The sequence below is a fragment of the Elaeis guineensis genome, chromosome 16, assembly GCF_000442705.2.
Source record: "Elaeis guineensis isolate ETL-2024a chromosome 16, EG11, whole genome shotgun sequence".
Classification (NCBI taxonomy): Eukaryota; Viridiplantae; Streptophyta; class Magnoliopsida; order Arecales; family Arecaceae; genus Elaeis; species Elaeis guineensis.
In genome coordinates this window covers 34,705,964-34,729,715 of record NC_026008.2, presented here as the reverse complement: position 1 = coordinate 34,729,715, position 23,752 = coordinate 34,705,964, and the positions used below count along the sequence as shown (strand labels likewise).

At 40.0% G+C, this 23,752-nt stretch overlaps 1 protein-coding gene across 1 annotated transcript; it reads left to right on the top strand.

Moving 5' to 3' along the window:
• The first annotated feature begins 11,935 nt into the window (after positions 1 to 11,935).
• LOC105059472 (uncharacterized protein At1g01500-like) lies at positions 11,936 to 17,660 on the top strand. Its single transcript, XM_010942770.4, has 2 exons — positions 11,936 to 12,946; positions 17,048 to 17,660. The coding sequence occupies exons 1-2, from the start codon at positions 12,140 to 12,142 to the stop codon at positions 17,273 to 17,275; spliced, it is 1,035 nt and encodes a 344-aa protein (XP_010941072.1). The 5' UTR covers positions 11,936 to 12,139; the 3' UTR covers positions 17,276 to 17,660.
• The last annotated feature ends 6,092 nt before the right edge of the window (positions 17,661 to 23,752 follow it).

The window sequence follows — 23,752 nt, the reverse complement described above, 5'->3', positions numbered from 1 at the left end:
TAAAGAAAAGAAGATAAAGAATAAGGAAGAGACCACTTACAAAAGGAAAACATAGCAAAGAGAAGGATAAGGAGCAACCTCTTATTTGTTATGAATGTAAGAAGTCGGGACACTTTAAGTCTGAATGTCCACAACTTAAGAAGGATCCCAAGAAGTACAAGAAAAAGGCTATGATGGCTACATGGAGCGAAAGTGATGAGTCAAGCTCCGAAGAAGAAGATTCAAATGAACAAGCCAACTTGTACCTTATGGTACATGAAAATGAGGTAAACACTGAAACTCCTAATGACTTTACCTATGAAAAACTTCATGAAGTATTTTACGATCTAATTGATGAACTAAAGAAGTTAGGGATAAAGAACAAAGAATTGAAATCAAAGAATCAATCTTTACTAAAAAAAAATGAGATTATTTCAAATAAAAAATTAATCTTATCTCAAAAAAATCTGAACTTAAAAAATGAGATTGCCAAGTTAAAACTAATAGTTGAAAAGTTCATTTTAAGTTTAAATAAACTTCAAATGATACTTGACAATTAAAAGACCATTTATGATAAAGTTGGTCTTAGATATAATCCTTTAAAGAAATAAAAACTTCTGAAAAATATCTTTGTAAACTCATCATGCAATAAATTTTCAAATATTACTTGCTTTAAATGTGGTAAAGTAGGACACAAATCCTATACATATTTTTCTAACAAATCTGAAAATTCTAATGTGAAGAAAATATGGGTTCCAAAAGGAACCATTGTGACTAACTAAAGAGGACCCAAGAAAACTTGGGTACCTAAAGTCAAAACTTAATTTTTGTATGTAGGTGTGTCTTGCATCCCAAAGAATAAATCGAAAATAATATCTTGATAGCGGGTGCTCAAGACACATGACTGGTGATAAATCTCAATTCATCACACTTGATGCTAAAGATGGAGGGATGGTCACCTTTGGAGACAATGGCAAAGGAAAGATCATCGGTATAGGTAACATTGGTATCACTCCCTCCAAGTATATTAAAAATATTTTATTAGTAGATGGTTTGAAATATAATCTATTAAGCATTAGTCAATTTTGTGATAAAGGATATAAAGTCATTTTTAAATCTTCATTATGCATAGTAACTAGTCCTATTGATGAAGGCATTAAATTTGTTGGGCATAGACATGGTAATGTCTATATGGTAGATTTGAATGATCTTTTCAAAATAAACATGCAATGCCTAGTAGCCTTGAATGCCGAGATTAATAAGACTAATTGACTTTGGCATCATAGGCTTGCACATATTAGCATGCATTCACTTTCAAAATTTATTAAAAAGAAATTGGTTACCGGCTTACCCAAATTGAATTTTGAAAAAGATAGAATTTGTGATGCATGCCAACTGGGTAAACAAACAAGAGTCTCATGCAAATCAAAAATATTGTTTCAACTTCTAGGCCTTTAGAGCTATTGTACATAGATTTATTTGGACCCACTAGAACTACTAGTCTAGGTGAAAAATGATATGACTTTGTGATTATTGATGATTTCTCTCATTTTACATGGACATTCTTTTTGGCACATAAGGATGAAACTTTTCATGTGTTCTCAAAATTTTATCGAAAAATCACTAATGAAAAAGATTTTTCAATTCAAAATATTCGAAGTGATCATGGAATCAAATTTGAAAATCAAGATTTTAAAAAATTTTGTGATGAAAAAAGTATTGACTATAACTTTTCAGCACCTAGGACATCCCAACAAAATGGGATAGTAGAAAAAAAAATAGAATATTGAAGAAATGGCCCATACCATGCTATGTGAAAGCAACCTTCCAAGATATTTTTGGGCGAAAGTAATTAACATGACATATTACATATTAAACCATGCTTTAATTAGATCAATTTTAAAGAAAACTCCCTATGAGCTTTGGAAAGAAAGAAAACCAAACATTGCATATTTTCATATTTTTGGTTGCTGATGTTTTGTTTTGAATAATGGTAAAGAAAGACTAGAAAAATTTGATGCAAAATTCGATGAAGCTATTTTTCTTGGTTACTCCTCTTCTAGCAAAGCTTTTAGAGTTTTCAACAAAAAAACTTTAGTAGTAGAGGAGTCAATACATGTTGTTTTTATGAAACTAACAATCTTCCTTCAAGAAAGAATGAAGGTATTGATGATGTAGATCCTCTTATAGAAAGGATGAAGGAGATCACCCTAAAAGACTCAATAATTCAAAATGAAGAAGAACATGAAAATAAATAAGAGGATGAAGGTGAAGAACAACAAGAACAACCTCAAAGCTCAAATGATCTATTTAAAGAATGGAGGTATGATCACAATCATCCCAAAGAATTGATCATTAGTGATCCTACATATGGAGTAAGAACTCGTTCCTCTCTTAGAGATGCATACAATCATTTTGCATTTGTTTCTCATTTTGAACCTAAAATCATAGATGAAGCTGAAAAAGATTACAATTGGATAAATGCAATGCAAGAAGAACTTAATCAATTCGAAAGAAATAATGTATGGACTTTAGTATCAAGACCTAAAAATTATCCAGTAATTGACACAAAATGGATATATAGAAATAAACTGGATGAATATGAAAATATAATTAGAAATAAAGCAAGATTGATTGCAAAAGGTTATAATCAAGAAGAAGAAATAGATTTTGATGAGACTTTTGCACCTGTTGCTAGATTAGAAGCAATTAGACTTTTACTTGCATATGTTTGTTTTATGAATTTTAAGTTATTCCAAATGGATGTCAAAAGTACTTTTCTAAATGGATATATTGCTGAAGAAGTTTATGTAGAATAACTTTTCGATTTTGAAAATCATACTTTTTCTAATCATATTTTTAAATTAAATAAAGCATTATATGGTTTGAAACAAGTACATAGGGCTTGGTATGAAAAGCTAAGTAAATTTTTACTTAATAATAATTTTTTAAGAGAAAATATAGACACAATCTTTTTCATTAAAAGAAATCAAGATAATATCTTAGTTACACAAATATACGTTGATGACATTATTTTTGGATCTACTAATGAAACTCTTTATCAAGATTTTGCTAAGCTCATGCAGGGGAAGTTCGAGATGAGCATGATGGGAGAACTTATATTCTTCTTTGGACTCCAAATCAAACAAACAAATGAAGGAATCTCCATCACTCAAAGCAAATATATAAGAGAACTACTCAAAAGATTTGGAATGGAGGGTTCCAAAATAATTGGTACACCCATGAGCCCATCATGTAAGCTTGACAAGGATGAAGGAGGTAAAAATATAGACTTAAAATTTTATAGAGACATGATTGATTCTCTATTATATTTAACTGCTAGTAGACCAGATATTATGTTTAGTGTATATCTTTGTGCTCGCTTTCAATCAAATCCAAAAGAATCACACTTGAATGCAGTTAAAAGAATCCTTAAATATTTAAATGGTACACAAACTCTAAGACTATGATATTCTAAGGACTCATTAATTGACTTAATAGGATATTCAGACACCGATTTTGCTGGATGTAGATTAGATAGAAAAAGTACTAGTAAAACTTGCCAATTCTTTGGAGTTAACTTAATCTCTTGATTTAGCAAGAAGTAAAATTCGGTGGCACTGTCTACGACCGAGGCCGAATACATTGCAACCGAAAGTTGTTGTGCTCAAATCTTGTGAATTAAGCAACAACTTGAGGACTTTGGCATCAAACTCAATAAAACTCCCATAAGATATGATAATATTAGTGCGATCAATCTAACTAAAAATCTAATTCAGCACTCTAGATCAAAACATATTAAAATTAGACATCATTTCATAAGAGAATACGTTCAAAACAATAATATAATTCTTGACTATGTATGTACTGAGAAATAATTGGCTGACATTTTTATCAAGGCCTTAAGTGAAGATAGATTTTGTGAAATTAGAAGAAAACTAGGAATCCTTAGTCCATCAGCTTAAGTATCTCTCTAATTCCAAGTTCTTAATGCCAAAAATTCATTGAACTAAATTTGTTGAGCTCAATTCTCATCTCTTCTTTTCTCTTAAAAGCTCAAAACTATACTTCACATGATCAATCTCTAGGTAAATACTTTTTTCTCAAAGTTTCAAATTTTTTCAAATTTTTTCATCATTCTTATGAATTTTTCTATGCCATGAGTCGACCCCCAGGATCGACCCTAGGGTAAACTTGTAATTCTATCAAAACCCTTCGGACGCTCTCTTTTTATTGAAATTTTTTTTTGAGCCGACTCAGCCCTTCTTCTTCTTCTTTCCACCAAACCAAAAGCTCTCCCTCTCTTCTCCCTCAAACTGAAGATTTCTCTCAAATCTCTCTTCCCACCAATTTTCACCCTTCAAATCGCCCGTTTAGGAACCAACTTCCTCTCCTCTTTCTTTCTCGTTTGGGTGATTTGAGCTTGTCCTAGATTCTATCCCTCTTCTTTAAATCAGTGATTTATCTCTCCAAAATTCTTACTTTTTTTTTTCTAAAATTCTTTCCTCTCTACCTCTCATTTAGGCTCCTAAGCTCCTTGCAAGTCTCTTTTGTCCAAATGGCTCCCAAAATGAAGCTATCGCAAAGAAAAAAATCTGTTCACGGGTTGGAAGAGAGTATGCACAGAAAAAGAATAGCAGCCGAGCCCTCTCCTGCTCCAATCCCAACTCTAGGTCCTGCTTCAGCTTCTACACAGTCTCCAATCAGTCCAAGCAAGGTACCTCTCTCTGATCGAAAAGTAAAACCTGGGAAGAATATAAATTTCAAATTTTTTGAAAAAGAAGGATTTTCTATTGGATTGAAGATTAAAAATCAAAGATGGAAGTTTTACTGTTTATTAAAGAAAAATACTTATGTTGATTTGGTCAGAAAATTTTACTTAAATTTGAGTTATTGCAATGGAACAGTAAAGTCTATAGTGAAAGGTGTTGATATTATTCTTGATCCAGTGCATTTGGGACAAATTCTGCACTTGCCTTGTGAAGGCTATACTAATATGGAGCTCCCAATCAAAGAAGAAGGAATTAATATTATCTTAGAGAGAATTTTTACTGAAAATTTAAATAAATTAGAAGCAAAAATTCTTTCTGTTGAGATGAGGCTGTTATATCACATGGTAACCAAACTGTTTGTCCCTAAGAGTGACAGACATGACCTCTTATCTGGTAGAGATATTTGCATCATGTACCATGTGATCACCCAGACCCCCTTGAACCTTCCTGCTTTGATGTTTGAGGCCATGAGAGAGATCCTGAATAGGTCTAAGGCTCACTTGCCTTATGGTATGGCACTCATCCTGGTCTTTAGGAGGTTCGGAGTCAGTTTTGAGGGGGAGGTAGTTACTAGGTTGTCTTATTCTGACACCATCAACCGCCACACACTGCATCGCATGGATTTTTCAAAGACTGATGGCGGTTGGTCAAAGGATGTCGAGGAAATAGCAGAGGAAGAGAGACTATCTTCACCTCCTCGTGATCACAAAGTATCTCCTGATATTCAGTTCATGTCTGATCACGAGGCTGGTCCCTCAGAGTCAGTGAGGAGGCATGCTTTAGTTCCACAGTCAGGAGTAAGGTACATCCTTCAGAGTTCAGACTTGCAAATGATCAGATTGAGCTGATGTCCCAGCATGTTGCCTCCATTTTATCTCAGCAGTTTGCCACCTCAGTCTTTGCTCAGAGATCGACATCTCAGGATGACTCAGACCAGACTTTGATCCCTCATATCTCTATTATTTTTCAGATGCTCATAGCTCAGTCCGTACGACTTGAGGAGCTTGAGGGATGTGTTCTGAGACTGACGGGCAGAGTTTTAGACTTGCAGGGATAAGTTTTAGTCTTAGTCCATCTCCAGCCGTAAGAGAACATCGCGGAGGTCTCAAACCTATCTGCAGAGGTGGCTAGACTTCGAAGAGTTTTAGAGAGTGAATTTGACTTTTTGAGGAGAGAGATCAGGGGCTCTAGTGAGACTGTCTCTACTCAATTGGTGCTTTGATGCAGTCCATGTCGAGAGCTTTGGAATAATTAGACACCATCAGACTTTCTCTTCTAGCACAGTCCGTAGCTTCCCAGGCTCCAGGATCCTCTCGCCCCTCTACTTGTGTCGGTACTTTTATCCGTGGCCGAGGCAGACGTGGTCAAGGTCATGTCCGTGGATTTGATCCTACATCTCCTCATCATATCTCTGATTCTTCTGATTCTGATGACTCCAGCCATGACATCTATTAGATCTAGAATAGTTAATCTTTTTTTTATTTTTATCTAGGATCTATCTTATGGCCTTTGTATTTTGTTGGCTGATTGACTCTTGGATAGTTGTTATCCATGATTTTTGTATGATCTATGTATTTTGACTTAATGTATTTAGTCACATTTTGATATATATATTTTTTATGCTTTGAATTTCAATAAATATCTTTGGATTAATGTTTATGAATGAGATTAATTAAAATATTTTAATTATAAGATATGAAAAATGACTCATATATGTGTGATGAAATATCATGAATAGTAATATCTTCTAAATGAGCAAATTGATATGTCTTTTATAATTGCTATAGTGAGGGAGAGTAGAGAAATAAATAATGAAAGAGAGGGAGTAAAGAAATAAAATATGATATAAAAAAGGAAGAGTAAAGAAAATATATCCTTTATGTTATCCTTTTTTTTCTCTCTTCAAAATCTCTTAAGATCTTAATTGATGCTGTCAAAAAGGAATAGAGAATCAAAAATCGAGATCGAGCAATAAGCAATAGAGAAATAGAATCGAGAGCAATAAGCAAAATTGTCAAAGCAAATGAGCAAAATTGTCAAAGCAAATATGTCAAAGAATCAAAATTGTCAGCAATTTTCAAAGTAAATGATCTAATAAGCAAATTTTAAATTGATCTTTAAACTACTCATGATGCATTTCATTCAAATAACTGACTATGATGTTTAAGTGATGCATCTTCATAAATTTGAAATTCATGTTCAATGCTTTATATATGTTATACTCTACTTTTGCTCAAGTATTTTGTCATCATCAAAAAGGAAGAGATTGTTACTCATTGAATTGATTTTGATGATTACAAAGTATTTGAGGAGGTTACTAATGATTTTGACTTGAAAAAAGATTTATTATTTTTCAGAGATAAAATTATAATTTTACCAAGTCTTAATTTGAAAGTCTCAAGAGCAAGAACAGAAGATTTGTGATCTATTGGAGAAAATTTCATAATTTTTGGATGTATATTTTGAAAGAAAATAATGTTTATAAAATTGAGTCGATCCCATGAGTCGACTCATGTCAAATGGAACTGAACGGCACGCTATTTTTTGGCTGGCATACCCAATTGAGTCGACCCCTATGCATGAGTCGATCTCTGTTACTGTGCACGCCAAAATTACAAAACAATCATTTTCTATTATGTGCCACAGTAGTCGACCCCATGAGTCAACTCATGTGTATGAGTTGACCCTATGAGTCGATCTCTACAATGAAAAAACTCCGTAACGGCTAATTTTTCAGCTCATTTTGACGTATTTAATACTCATTTAATGATCTCCAATGGCTCTAAAACTATCCAGATCACTCTCCACCATCATTTGAAGCTATAAAAGGTACTTAAAGGAAAGAATAAAGAAGGTTTTTCAAGCATTCATTTCAGCCCTAAGCAAGAGCCTTCTTGAAGTTAAAGAAGATTTCATTTCAAGTTCACCAACCCCTCAAGAGCTCATTCAAGTCTTCAATAACTTTGAGGAGAATCAGAAAAGCTTCTTCATTATTGTGTAAAGTGTATTTAAAGCTTTATTTGCTCATTAAAGAAGCTACATTTGTATTTCTATGTGATTAACTGTTATACTCTATTTTTGAGTTGATCTTTAGTTTTGGAAGGGTTCTAAAACGTGGAAAGATTGATCCAAACTTTGAATCAAATTGTATTAGATTGGCTTGTACCCAAAAAATAAGTGTTCTAGTTTGGGATAGCTAGAGTCAGAGGTACCGACATTGTATTCTTATTGAATACGGTTTAGTAGATTTGAATTTTCAAGTAGGAGCTTGAGGAGTGGATGTAGATGCAAGGTTGGCACCAAACCACTATAAATCTTGATTGTTTGTGGAATGCTTACTTGTTCTCTATCTTATTTTCTTTTTCTTCTTGCACTCTTGCATCTAATATCTTCACTTTGCTTAAATCACTCACTTCAACTAACTTGCCTTTTATTACTTAATCCTTATGGTTCTAGATTAATTTTAAATTTTTAAAAATTCAATTCATCCTCCCTCTTGGGTTGCATAGCTGGACAACAATTGAGATGTTGCCAAGGCCATCCACATCTCCAAGATCCCCTACCTAGTCCATGAGGTGCTAGGTTTTGCCATTGTTGGATAGCCTGGTGGGTGCTATTTGGACCTTCACTCCAGAAATTTTGGGTTAAAATTAAAAAGAAAAACCAAATTGGATCAAGCAACCTGGTCTGACCATGTTGTCTAATTCTCTTTAGCTTGATCAAGTTTTGACTATCTTTAAAAAATTCTTAGAACTGAACTAGATTGATGACCCATTCATATTAAATCAGTTGAACCAACTGTACAGTCCAATTTTAAAACTATTGCTGCAAGGATCCGAAGGTGAGGTTGGCAATGAATCGAGCTGAAGTGCTGAGAGTTGTGCTAATATGAACCACGAGCAAAATCTGTAAAAAAAAGTTTCAAAATCATGAGGGTGCCCTCCGATTTAGGATCCTCCGATGTTTAAGTCAATCGGGGCCTTGAGAACAAATAGTGAAAATGGAGAAGTAGAAAGCTAAAAGTAAGAGTTTGAGTAAAAAAAAGTGAAAAGAACTTCAATTTTTTTTGAAAAATTTAGCAGAGTTTTATCTCTATTCACTTAGATTTGACTTACCTTCTGGAGAGCATTTTATTCTCCTTTTATAGAGGGAGCTCGTTTAGGCCTTAAAAAAAAATTGTTAGGCCATTAGAGATCTGTTAGACCATTAAAAATTTGTTAGACTGTTAGACCATTAGAAATCTGTTAAGCCGTTGGAGATCTGTTAGACTGTTAGATTGTTGTAACAGAATGGCCAGCTGTGTAGAGATCGTTGGACAGCTATCCACGTGGCAAATGAGCTGGAATACAATTGAAAGACAGTTACAGCTAAGCTGGATGACAGCTATCAGATAACTGTCCGCACTTCTTATGGCACATCGATAAGAGATTAATGTGGAATAATTAATATCGATAAATATCTGAACTAGACGTCATGCCTTGAGTGTCAGTAATCAAATCAATTCGAAACCAATGTAAGGTGATGGAGATCAGAATCAGATCGAGATAAGTGTCCCACTTATTAGCAGTTCTAGATTAAATCGATTTAGCAGATAATACTGAAGAGACAGATCGATCTTGGATCGATGTAACTTGAGAGAATATTTACCTCAGATAACAATCTGCCGCCACATATCCAGATGATGATGAGGTCGGACTTATAATGAGGTTGGCTTAATGATGAGCTTACATCGATATTTTTGTCAATCTGAGAACTCCTGAGTATAAGTCTCGAGGACATCAGTTGAGGTGTTATGATCCCTACAATACTTACCGCCCACTTCTGAGTCTGAAGAAGTTACTTTGGACGAAAGAAGTAGTCCATGAAAAAAAATTTTAGCTTGTCTGAGGTGACGAATCCATACCGTTTGGTTCTTCAAGTGAATCACTACATCCTTCCACTTGAGCTTGAAGTGGGCAGGTCGGATTTTCTATATATCTAATAGGATTTTAATCTTTGATGTCTCATTTTCTTTCCTTTCAAGGGCATATTGTTTAAGAATATGACTTAGAACATAAATATCCTTGAGCTAATGTTGCGAAGTCTAATCCGTAAGTCCAAATGCTTTACATTGGATATTTATGAAATTAAACACTAAGTTGTCCAGATTTGGTTGGGATTTTCATGACCTTATCATGACTTTTTCTAACCTCATTCGGACAAACTTAGTCTTTTTTTTATCTCATTTGATTGGAGACATTTGTTGCGGTCAAGGGGTCGGATGGTTCGGATGATTGGGTTAACTCTGCTTCCATGCATATGCGGTATTGTCTACTTTGGTTCTGACCAATTTTGGATTTCAGTGGGCTTTGATCATTTGGAGTCTTACGGTTTTGCCCTTTAATATGGAGAGAGAATGTTCCAATCCATATAAGCCATATTTTCTCTTGACTCATAATCAATATGGGACTAAGGAAGCCATCTTTGCCTTTTTCAGAGAAGGACTCTTAGCTGCCCCTCAATTTCCACCATAATCTTTCGTTGCTGCTCTATGGTACGTTGGAGCTATTATACCGCAACAGTAAGAACTTGGACTTGTTGAATTAGAAGATTAAATTATTGTAGATCTATCATAACTGAAGGTTGAGTAGCCTCTGGTGCACTTTCTGGAGAAGATGGTATGGGTAAGGAATGGTTTTGTACCTTTCTATTCATTATTTTTATTAAAAAATTTTAGAAATTGCCCTTCCTCTGGCGCCAATCTGTTGCTGCAAGGCTCCAGAGATGAGGTCGATAATGAACCGATTTAGAGAGCTGAAAGTTGCACTGACATGAACCACGAGCAAAACTTACAAAAAAAGTCCCAAAACTATAGGATGCCCTCCGGTTTAAGATCTTCCGATGCTTAAGTCAGTCGGGGCCTTAAGAACAGATAGTGAAAATGGAGAAGTAGAAAGTTAGAAGTGAGAGTTTAAGTGGAGAAAAGAGGAGAGAACTCTAATTTCCTTTGAAAAATTTAGCAGAGTTTTGTCTCTGTTCACTTAGACTTGACTTACCTTCTGGGGAGCACTTTGTCCCCTTTTTATAGAAAGAGTTTGCTTAGGCCTTAAGAAAAGTTTGTTAGGCCGTTAGAGATCTGTTACATTATTAGACTATTGAAAATCTATTAGGTCGTTAAGTTGTTGTAACAAAATGGTCAGCTATGCAGAGATCGTGGAACGGCTGCTCACGTGGCAAGTAAGCTGGAATACAATTGAAAGACAGTTACAGCTGAGCTAGATGATAGCTGTTAGATAACCATCTGCACTTCTGATGGCACGTCGGTAAGAGACTGATATGGAATAATTGATATCGATAAGTATCTGAACTGGACGCTATGCTTTGAGTGTCAGTAATTAGATTGGTCAGAAATCGACATAAGATGATGAAGATCAGAATCAGACCGAAATAAGTGTCCCACTCATTAGCAGCTCTAGATTAAGCCAATTTAGCTGATAATACTAGAAAGACAGATCAATCTTGAGCCGATGTAATCTAAGAAAATATTTATCTCAGATAACGATCTGCTGCCACATGTTTAGGTGACGATAAGGTCGGACTTATGATGAAATCGGCCTAATGATGAGCTCTATAATTAAATCTTATCGATATTCTTATCAATTCAAAAATTTTTAAATATAAGTTCTGAAGACACCAATCGAGATGGTATGACTCTTACAATGAAAATCATCACCGTCAAACATGGCTTCAAATTGGCACTTGATCTCCATACCCCGTTTAAAAATTTCTTCCTCGTTTCCTTGCTCCGATCGAATGGGAAAACCGGTGTGTCCCCTACGCGTTTATCTGTTCGCGGGCCCCACGACGTTTTGACTTCGAAACCGCTTCGGGTCAGGTTTCCAACCTCTCGTCTGACAGCGGATCCTCTGCCTCAAAAATTATGCACAAATATCTCCTTTTACTTGCGTTATTCCTCCGGAACTATAATCCCTCAAATCGGGCAAAAATCGATTTTTTTTCCCGAATCTTGATGTTAAGCATTTCTGTCTCTGTGGGTGATCCTTTGTAAGCTTAGTCGGAAAACAGGAACAGCGGAACCCAAATCTTAACAGTTTTTTTTTTATTTAGGCAACTAGACCACCCTCCTGTCGTGGAATCGTAGCTGCTCCGCGCGTTCTCTCTCTCTCTCTCTTCAACCGCGCCTTCGACTTCCTTTCTCCCGAACACCCTCGTCCTCCGCGGAACTCTCCCACTCCGATTCCAAGAACCCTAACCCTAATTCTCCATGCAAGAAACCTAACCGTAATTCTCCATCTAATCTTAGCGCAAGAAGACGACGAGGGGGAAATCGGAATCTATGGCGGAACCCTCGTCGTCCAGCCGCTGAATCCGGCCCCGATTGGGCGGCGATGATGGATCCGCCGCCGCCCACGTCGGAGGAGAAGAAAGACCACTCGCTGTCCCTGGAGATCTCCCTCCCCTCGCCTCCCCCGGCCCGGCGGGGTCCCGCCGGCGCCGCCATCCACTTCAGTCGCCTCCTCCCCAACGGCCCCCCCGCCAACGCGGTCCTCTCCACCTGGCTCGAGGTTCGCCTCTTCTACGTCCGCATCACCCCCTGCGCTGCCGACGCCGTGCCCCCCCGCCTCACCCTCTCCCACCTCCGCCGCGAGATGGGCGCTGCGCTCGAGATCAACGGAGCCCGCGTCCCCAACTCCGATCCTACCTCCCTCCCCCTCCGCCGCGATCGCCTCGACCGCGACGCCGCGGAGGTCACCTACGTTAGCACCGAGGGCGTCCGCCTCACCGGGGCCGTCGATTTCGAGGTTTGCGATGATTGGGGCAATTTGATCCTCTGTGGTTCTTTGGAGAGGGTGGAGGCTCCGTGGAGCAATGGGGTAATTGGATTCGACAACCATTCAGGGTCGTGTGATAAGGATCCAAAGACCGGGTGGAGCATGGATTGCTATTCTGTCGCATCGATTTCTTCCTCTGCGTTCATGCAACCCAAGCTTGGGATCTCGTCGCCGTCCATCGAGGTCTATGTGGCCGGGTGCTATGCAGGGGTTCCTTTGATACTCACACAGACCGTTCAGCTCAGCCCGAGGCGGAAGGCCGTGAGGCCGGGAGCGCTGGATGCGATACCGGAGGGTGAAGAGACTGCTGGGAGGGAGCAGGGAAGCAATGAAGGCTTGATCCACGGCAGAACGCCATCATCTGTAAGTGGAGTTTTTTTTTTTGTAAAAAAAAACCTTGCAATTTGCAATTTTGCTCCTCATTTCACATTGCTAAAACATGGTGAAACAGCTATTTTCTTTTTACCTTTAACTGTTTTTGTTTTTTGTTTGTTAAAATTTGATAATAGACAACAACTTTGCTTAACATAGGTTGTACGAACTTGAATTGCTAGAGCATTTTATGCTTGGTATAAGAATGTTCATGGTAAGAGTTAAGGGAATATTTAACTGCCTTCTCCTCCACATAACATTGATGAAGAGAATGTTGATGGATCGCCCGTAATAAGGAACTGAGTAACAATTAATAAAATGGTTCATTAATTTGGCCTAAGGATATACATGTAGAAACATGTCCTAATCAAAAGGCAAGGTTGATGTGCTTGTTTGTTGTTAAGACTACTACTCATTCCTGTAAAATGAAAATAAAAAAAGCTATAGACATCTTAATATAAGAATGGCTACAACATGGTCTTGCTAAGCCCATATTAGTGAAACCCCCTATTCGAATAGGAGGGTAAGCCTTGGTGCAATGATAAGATTGCTCCATTTTAACTTTAAGTTCATATATTTAAAACATGGGAACAACTTCTCTGCTTGTAGGCTAGGGCTGTGTATATATGAGTCTCCCAAGACCTTGCAATGGTGGGAGCCTTGTGCACCGGACTGTCCTTTTAAGATATTTGAGTAGTATTTTGGTGAAGTTACTTTGTCCGTGTTCATTTTGCATGATTACATTTGTACATCAAAGGATAAATAGATGCTCTCTTGTTTGTGAAATTTAATTAATTTGTTTGGTGTTTAGCATTTTTTAAGTCATCCTGGTGAAATTGTTATAGTGAATTTTGTGCATCACATAAAGACTTTGCAAACTTATTAAGGAAGGGGGTGTGATGGAGTTGAGGTTGTGATTATTAGGGATATTTGGTGTTTTAGTCAAGCCTCAAACTCATAGGATTTGACACACATCTATTTTAGTCAAGCCTAATAGTCATAGGATTTGACATACATCTATTATCACCATAGATTGTTTTTTTGGGATTTTAAGGGGTCCTTGTGTCATCTTATGTTGGTTCTTCGATATGCCAAAGAGACTCTCGTAGTGACCAATTTGAAAACCCAATCATGAAGTAGGTAGGAGAAGAAGAAGTGCTTGGAAGGGGGGGAGTTTGGTATGAGAGGTGATTTGATCATAGAACTCATGAATCCTAGGTGTATTGCTTTGGTCTTATCTCATTAGAAATAATATATGCTCATGTAAGGGAGGTTTCATATAGCAATATTCCTTCTTACTGCCCCAAATCGGCTCCCACCCCTAAAAACTAGTTCCCGGGCAAGATTTCTTTAAGAGCAATGTGCACATAGATAGAGTCCGCATAGTGTTCATGTAGATAGGTCCACCTGGCAAATTGTGGGAAAAACCTAGGTTGAAGGACATCCTTTGATTTTTATCCTTTGATGTCCAAAACTTGTCTCTTTAGAAAAGTTATCCTAGAACTCCAAAAAGAAAGGTCGAGTTTGATCATAATATTTTAATAGTTACATATCATCCATAGCATGTTAAGTTGATGTGCTCTCATTTATGTTCAATTTTAAATATCTAGTGGAACACTGATGAATGTAGAACCATTTTAGATCATCATAAAGGTGAACTTCTTCCTTGTTGGTGATATCTACAGATAACAACAGAATTTAAAGCATATGCATGAGAGAAACCTGTAATATGAATATATAAGTAAGAGGATTAGATCTAGCCTGATCATTGTCATTAGAGGGCACTTAAATTTTTTATGTATTGGAGAATTTTGTGAGGATATATGTTTCATTTACTTAGTGATACCTGTAAGTTCAATAGACTATATATATTTATGACACCAATAGATGGATGCCAAACCAAAAGTCTTGGGAGGAAAAATGTTTAGGTGGTCAGGTGGACGAAGTGGAGAGTGCTTTGAAGTTTTTTGTTGAAATTGCCATGAAAGTAAAATTTTATGTATGTTGGTATGCGAGGCAATATTTTTTTGTTAAACATATCATTCACGTATGGTACATACACAAAATATAGGGCAACTATATCATTTAGGTCAGGATGTTGATAGAAATTTGGATTCACATACAACAAATTCATGGTATTGTAGAGACAAGAGCATTGACATGGACGCTAATCTTATTCGGAAAGACAGGAGTAATTATATGCATGTAGGCACTGGAGTTGCACTAGTAGAGGATAAAGTGATTTGGAGCCAATAAAAATTGCATCGTCACGTGCATGGAAGCATGAAGATTCCTTGATAAGACGGGAGCTTAGGTTTATGTGGTGAGGTTCCAGAAGATATATAAGACTTCAGGAACATTAATGGAAGAGACAACAGAAAACATGAAGCTTATACTGGCTGAGATTGCCTTAACAGAAATAGATGTCCAAGGACTCTCAAAGTCTAGACCAATTGGATTGAATTTTCTTTCAGGAAGAAGAAATAGTACCTCTTTTTGAGAGTAGCATGGTTTTGCACATGGGATAAGAGTGTTTCAGTGTTTCTACAGCTATATGGTGTTGGTTTGTACAGAATACATCAGATTCTGAGGAAGGGAAAAGTAAAATCTGGTTTATATTTCAAATGCTTGAGTGGTTTTGTGAATATTTAAGTAATGCAACTTTTTAATGAGGATGTTACATGTAAAAAAGCTGATGGCAACACAATGTTTTCATTAATATGGTGACTGAATTGAAATACGGAAATTTAAATATTTTGAAATTTTATGTATTGTTTTAGTGTTTGAGCAAAAACAGATTAGGCATTGGTACGAGGAGTGTTAATGACCTGGGCTGGCTTGATCAGCTTGAAGGCCTAGACCTGAAAAATCTAGGTTTTGGTTCAGATTTCAGGCACTTGAGCTAACTGTGGGCCAGAGAATTTGAGGCCTGGTTTTTTCTAGCCAGGCTTGGTCATAGATTTCACAAAAAATTTCACTGGGCCTGATTTTAAGCTTGCTTTGAACCTGAAAAGGAAACACCAAATTTGAATTGGATTATAGGGTCTGCTATGTACAGGCCAGGTTCAAACCCAGGCCTGGGCAGACCTTGCGAATGTTTTTTGATCAGGCCCCAATATGTCACCTCTCTATAGATTGGTCCTGAATTATGCCGGACAAGGGAAGTGAAGGGTGTACCTTAAAACTTAATTGGCAAATTGATGGATAAATGAACCTTCCTGGTTGTGATTTAAGCTCAAGTGTAAAGCAACCTCAAAAGTTTCCCCGAACTTGGTTAAAGTTTGGACAAAGAAGGGACTCAAGATTTTATGATTGAAGAATGCTTGAAGATTCTGCTGGTACAGGAAATTTAAATAATGATATAGTCATTTGTTTTTATTTATTCCAATGAGAGGAGACTTCTATTAGATTCTACAATTAAATGTTTGAACAATTGGTTTTAGAATCTTAGAAATGCTAAATGAAGGATTTAAACTCTATACGTACAAGATTTTAAATCCCGTGGGATGGAACTGTCCAGATTTTCTCATGGAATGGGACGTGCCGCCGTCCTGTCCCATCCCAACATTCGGGATAGAGGATATCTCAAGATGTCCCAATCGGGATGCTGGGACGTTCGTTGGAAGGTCCTATCCCGACACATGGGATGGTATCTGGTCCTGGTGTCTCGTTGGGATCTGAATCCTTACATATATATATTTTAAGTAACGAACTTCTGATCATGTGCTAAAGGTAATTTCCTTTCCATGATTATGTGAAGAGTTCCCACCAATGTAGAAGCTGTGTGCCTGCATTGGTAAGGAAGTGGACATAGGGTTTAGAAGAGGAAGAGGATTCCGATCCTTGAACCCTTCTTGACAAGCTACCAAGGGGCGGATCCCCTAGTCTCCAAGGCAAGAAGAGCAACTAGCAGGGGACATAGTGCTTGGAACTTATATTCTGTAGCCAATGAACCAACTAAAATTACTTAACAATTTTTTGCTGGATGATCAATGGATGTAGATAATGTCCTTGCTTGTTGCTTTGTTCATATATCATCTATTTAAAATTTTAACGTGATTGGACCTAATCAAAGCTGTACAACTTTTACAGGTTACAGAAGAGATTGATGAATATGATCCAAATATGAAGGTTGGTCATAGCTACTACCCTGAAGGTTGGTACTCGGATGATGATGGCCAATTAACATGGTTCAATGCTGGTGTTAGAGTTGGTGTTGGGATAGGATTGGGAATGTGTATTGGGATAGGAATTGGTGTTGGACTCCTCATGCGATCATACCAGGCAACTACCAGAAACTTCAGGAGGCGATTCTTCTAACTTCAACCAGAATGCATGACTTTGCTTTTACAACCAATTCTCCTTGCCATGATGCTCCTAGAAAATTTTGACCACATAAGAAGCTTCTTTGATGCCTCCTGTGCCCCCGGCACAAGGTTCGGCACCAATTGTATAGTTCATGGTTTGTTGATCAGTTGGGTTTTCTGTAAATGCTCTGCAGTAGAGCTGTTCTGTGTATCATTTGTGTCTGCTTGCACTTTGCTTCTGAATGAGATCGTTTTTGTGGACAGATAACTTGTCTGACCAGACCAAACAAGACTGCACTTTGTGGGTTTTAGAACAGAAGATTTTTTCTGTTATCTTCCTGTTAGTTCTGAGAAACTTTAGAGAGTTGAATTCAACAATGGACAAGGTGACTTATTTACGTGTTCGTGTGTTTAGGGATAACCTGTGAAAATTTTATTAGCTAAAGTGTATATGAATACTACTATTATTTTGTCAAACTTATTTTAAGTCACACGTCTTTTTATTTAGTTATATTGTGATGTCTCGGTTCACCATTCATGATGTAGGTTGAACCAGGAGCTTGATGCCCATGTCGTTCCACGCGTATTTTTAGGGGTTGGACGGTTAGGGATGCCGTGACTGCTAGAGCGGGGTTTCGAGAAACAACAGAGGAACGTGACTAACCAAGCTTTAATCAGTTCGCTCCCTTGGTGGAGGGAGGATGCTGGGTATTTAATGTCTATACTGCAAGAATGTGGATGCCTGGCTAATGGATGTTGTTGCTGCTCCTCTTCAATCGGGGCGATGTGGCATGGATGGTGCGATAAGGAGACTGTCAGATTGGAGTGAGAGATGTCGGGGGTGGCCTTCAGACACCTATAGGAAAAGTCCGCACGTTGGAGAGGTCGGTAGAAGTTTTTGGATAGGAGACCCTCTAATGCATAAGTCAGAGAGGAAGAATAGTGGGAAGTGAGTGGTGAGAGATAGAGAGAGATATGAATCTTTTGTGATGTTGGCTTTGGCCCTTTTTTATGAGAGGAGGTCTGTCAGGTGGCAGGTTGCCGCTCGTCAGAGAAGTGGCCATCAGAGGGCCAGAGATAGTGGATGCCAATTGGTTCTTACAGGATCGGTTCTCCATTAGTAGGAAAAGACTGCTAATGCTGTCGGCTATCAGATCGGGATGCCCTGCACGTCAGGGAACCTTCGAAGTCTAGACAAACCTTGTAATAGACTGGGGTGGAGAATTGAGTGGGGTCAGCGGTCACCTGATCATGTAGATATTGCCGAGCTGCCAATTTCATCCGAATGGTCAGATCGGAGCTGAAGTTTGTGGAGCTGTCGAAGGAGCCACACGATGTCGCTCGGTCTCGGTGGCCAGGCCATGTCGCTATGTTCTTGCTACGTCATTGGGGAGTCGCCACATCATCGGGTGGACAAAATGCAGTCCAACACATGCCCCCCACTTCTTAGTTTGAAGAATTCATTCTAGGAAGTGGTTCGTTGGTCGGACCTTGAGGTGGCATGCCAAAGCATGTCTCCCTATCGTCTGAGGCTTCGCTGACGTGGCTGGGGTAGGGAAACATACCTAGTGCGCCAGAGAGTTGCCGATCAGTTCTGGGCAGTCGTTGGGATGCTCTTTTGGTCAGACTTGCAGTTGTTGGGCGCTCATGGGTCCGACAACCATTTGCCGCTCATAGTGGTGCCCTCGAGGTGGAATTTGGGCTGGACTATCTCTTCAGTCGCAATCTTGAGGGCAGTAGTGGGATTCATCGCGATCAGGTCTCGTTGGCGCTGAGTTGGCTTCTTCTACTCCGGATCTCGTCGAGGATTTTTGGATGACATCGGAGTCATCGGATGACGCCCCAAATACCAAAATTTTGGCTTCTGAAGATCCTTCGATGTGGATCACTGTTGTCTTAGTTGAGGTTCATCTGACTCAAAGACTTTTGGTGAGTAAACCCAAGGTCACCTCAACATTAGTTCGGGGGTCCCGTCGGTTGGTGTAATCTCGATCAAGGCCGATTCGCTGGCTCGCTCGTTAGGAACCCAAGTGCCAAGCTGTAGGATGCCTTGAAACTTCATCTGCCATAATAGCAAACAGGATTGTCTAAGGGAATAAGCTGGGGATTTGTCCCAGGTCAATCCCAGATTGCCACATGGTGGATAGGAGCAAGTCTCGAAGTATTTTGTCGGTTGCTCCTTGGTAATGAAAGCATGTTGTTAATGGCCGCGGCAATTGACATTTCAGGGTCGGACATGCGATGCGACCCGATTGCTGGTTGGTCGAGTGTGCACTACTCAAATCCTATATAAATAGGTTGCCCTCCCCACAGTAGATGCATCAGTCGGAGGGCTTTCATTGGCCCTTCCTTTGATAACTTAAAGTGATGGAGCTGTCGTTGAGATCCGTAAAGGACGTCATGAAGAAGAAGGTGGTGAGAGAAAGGCCTCCACCTAAGAAGTTGAAGATCGCCTCGCTCGAGCCCCCCGATTTCAACGGGATGCCATTTCCTCCAAGGGCACCGACGAGGGGTCCTCCACCAGGGGATGGCCTTTAAGGGACCCTCCACCGAGGCCTTTGACGAGGCCCGACTCCACTACGTTGTGGCGTATAAGGCCTTTGAGGCCTTCAGAGGGGAGCTTCTAAACGTCTCTACCGTCGGCTTCATCCAAGAGTTCGAGAACTGCAAGGCTCTGCTGAAATAGATAGTGCTAAAGCTAGACCTATGCCGCCTTCGCCTCGAAAATAGCATGAGGAGGTCGGGATATTTTTCTTGGATGAGGACTAGGCCCTCCTCGTATCCTTCATTTTTGCCCCTTTTTTTCTCTCTCTTTTTTGTACATGGTGCCTTGCTGGTGCCATTTTTGTAAATATTGAATGAATGGAAAAAAGACTCCTGTGTGTACCTCTCTTGTATTTGAGTTCTCCTTTATAGTTGTAGTCTTCCCCAAAGTTTTCGAAACCACACCATTGCAAAACCATTGGGTCACTGTCTTTAAGATACGCTTGATATCCATCGTCGGGTAGACCTATGGGTTAGTTTGGTCTCTCTAGAAATTCATTGGCCGTCATCAAGTTGTCACTGAGACTTCTATCTATGGAAAGTTTTATTTAGGATTTGAATAGCCTCTCATTCTCAGTGCCTCGTCGACTTGCATTCTAGATTAGGGCACACCTGATGGTTATAAGTTGATCCAATTGTCGATATTCAGTGCAGTCCCGAACACCTTTTTCGGTTCCTCCTGGGGATTGGAACTAGGTCTTCTCCCAAGGACTATGCATTGGTGAGTTGTACTCCTCAGGCATTTGATGCCAGGTGCCTCCCTGGTGACGATGACATGTTGAAAGGGATGACTGCTGCTCCGACTTCTAACGGCATGGCTCTCGAGACCTCTCCCTTGGTAACACCTGTCTCATGTTAAAGGAATAGTTGGAGGAGCTAGGAGGTGACCTCTCCATAAATAGAGCCTCCTACTACTCATAGTCAAGGTTGTTTAGCATTTTCTCTAGGATATTGTCTTTTCGGGCACTGGATGCCGACACCACTTGCTCATTCTGAGCGTAGCTCTCTCGTGCTTCTGCATGACCAGAGTTTATCTTGAAGGAGCGCACTAGAGGGGAGCATGTCGGGCGGTGTCTTGCTTTGTCTTAGGAGGTGTTGGAAATTTTTGTGGAACCATGGTGGTGGCTATTGAAGCTACTCTTAGTGTTGTTCCCTGAGAGGGCTCCGGTTCCTCTTCGAAGGACTCTTGAGTGGTCTCACAGTTTTTCTCCTTGCCACTACATCTATCGGTCCGTGGTGACGACCATTGGGGTTGGTCTAGGATGTCACTTCATGGAAGATTTTTGGTCACCTCCAAAAACCATCTAGCCTTCCCTGACGGCCACGCTATCTTTCGTCCCTCTGGGGAAGCGTGTTGTGAAGGTGAGCATGCCAAAATGGGCCATAAGGTTGACATCATTGAGTCTCTCAATCTCCATGGCACCAGTCTAGTTGGGGGCCTCTTTGATAGTTGGACTTGTACCTATCTTTTTCCTGTTGTAATAGGATTCATCCGATCGGAGTCGCCATGTAATGAGACCTTTTTCTTTTAATGAAATACTCATTTTGCTATCAGTGCCTCCCATATTTGTTCCGATGTTGTTGCGAACTTTTGCTTTGGAAAGTCTTCCGAACTCGTCCGAGGTTGTTCCCACTCCTCGCCCAATTCACTTATGATGGACGGTCGTGTGAAACTTCTGGTGGTCTTCGGCTTATCCCAATGATCTACCTTTGGCTTGAACTCGGGTGTTCATCCACATTTGGAAGCGGGTTCTTCTGGTCGGGGGGCGTCGGCTTCAGCACTGGCGCTGCAACGTTTAATTGCCCGTCACCTGCACGATGCCATTTGGTTTCGAACTTGCACTCCGATGATTTGTACTGGGTGTTCAGCTCTAATCTATTCGCTAGTGTGGTCGATTGCCGAGGTTGGCTACCCCATCTAATCCGATGTTGTTGAGGATGCTCGATGCTCGCTTCCGCCGAATGGGATCCTTTGCATTCTTGCTTTCTGTTCTTCTACCCCTAACAGGTTTTGAGGTCGCATCCCAAGTTTCAAGCATCAGATTTTCATCAAGTTATCATACTCCACATCGATAGTTGTTCGATATTCTCGAGGCATTCTTGATGGGTGGAGTCTTTTGTCTCATCCTTCGATTGGTGACACCCCTTGGTGTTGCGACCGCCATCGTAGTAGAAGTGGTAGGACTTTTTGGTCCTCTCAGATCATGAGCACCCTCATCTTCAATATACGAAACTTTACCTTTGAATCTCTTGAGGGTTTGGATGCATGAAGCTAGAAGAAGCTTGGTTGTCGAAACTACGTGGAGGATTCTTCCACCTCCTTTGTTCAGGGATGATCTTCTTCTCCTTGTTTCGGAGCTCCGCGATCATGATCGGGAGGCCATTTTCATCGTTGTTCTTCCTCTCTTCCCCTTTCGGATGATGTGTTTTGCCTTCCTCGGCCCAAGTGTGCTCTTGAGCTCGGGTTAAGAGGTCAGTTTGATCTTTTGAAAAGTTCTCATTAGGGGAGAAAACTAGATGCTCATCTTCAAGCCCTCGTCGCTCTATCGCCATAGCGATGGACTTGTCAAGATGTGGTACTTTAGTCATGACAGTGTTAAAATACATTACGCATCCTCTTGATGGCTCGCCTTTTCTCTATTACAAAGAGAGGGGGCCATTGTCAATCTTTGGCTGTGATTTTCGGTTGTTGGAGCATATGGCGACTACAGCTTGGCCGAGACTTCGATGACTCCTATTACACTGTACAGGTCGGTCATGTCACAGTTGATGACTCAATCTGTCCAGCTTCCTAGGTGTGTCCCGAGAGTCTTGCAAAGTCATATCTGAAAAGCTATTTTCGTAGAGTCCCAAGGATGTCAGGTATTTATTGCCGCACATCTTGAAAATGATGGTCCCATGAGGATGTATGATTCAAATTTTTGATAGGCAATTGCGGCAATCTCTACGACCACTCCCTTCTTGACACTTGTTGCTGGTCCACAGGAGTTGTTGGGGAGCACTCGATCCTGACCCCCTTCATATAGGGGACACTTCACTGCCTGGGATGGAGATCTATCAATGGTCCTCCATGGTGCGGTGGGGTGGTTCCTCCTGCTATTGGTGAGTAGCGGATGTCTTCTTCTCGACCAAAGGAGTCAGTTCTTTTGGTCAGGCTGCTGCCAGTCATTCGAGAGAAGGATGTTGTTACGTGCACTTTGGCTTGACTTGAGAGGTATTGAAAATTCTCTATCGCACTGGAGGAGGATTCAGACCTATGGCCATCGGAGGCCACTCCTGCATAGCGCTCAAAGTAGAGGTCTTTGGTCTATAGGGCTACTCCTCTCTCCTCATAGAGATGGCTTCTTCCACAGTCTTTGGTGGGGCATCTGATGGATGGACATATCTTTCCGGACTTCTCTCGAAGGATGATCGAGAGATATGCACCCCCAAGAAGGATGGCCACCTGGCTGTTGAAGTACCCTCCGAGGAGGTTGTGACCTCTGTCGGTGGGAGGATCCTCACACGGGGACCCTCAGTGGCCTATTGGAGCGGATTGGACCAGTCGATGCAACTTGTCGGTGTTGTTTCTCTTTATGATTTTTCTTTTGTTGCTATTTTTGTAACAAAAATCTGGCTTGTAAGGAATGAGATTTTTCTTTTCTTCTTGTCTTTGCCGTGTGCCTTCCTTTTGACTCCCACACGATTGTTGTTGTTGTGCCTCGTCTCATGTTTGGGAGGTCCTCAACTTGCTTATCCACGGGTGGCTTACTCATGTGTAGGCTTAGGATGACATCATTTCGTGTCGGTGATGCACTCTCTCGGCTCGCCTACTGACAAGGGTGGTGCATCAGACTTAGATCGGAGACGACCTTCACTGTCAACGATGTTCTATCTTAACTCGCCTATGGATAAGCGAGGGCATTGGCTTGAAATCAAAGATGGTCCTTGCAGTTGACGATGCCCT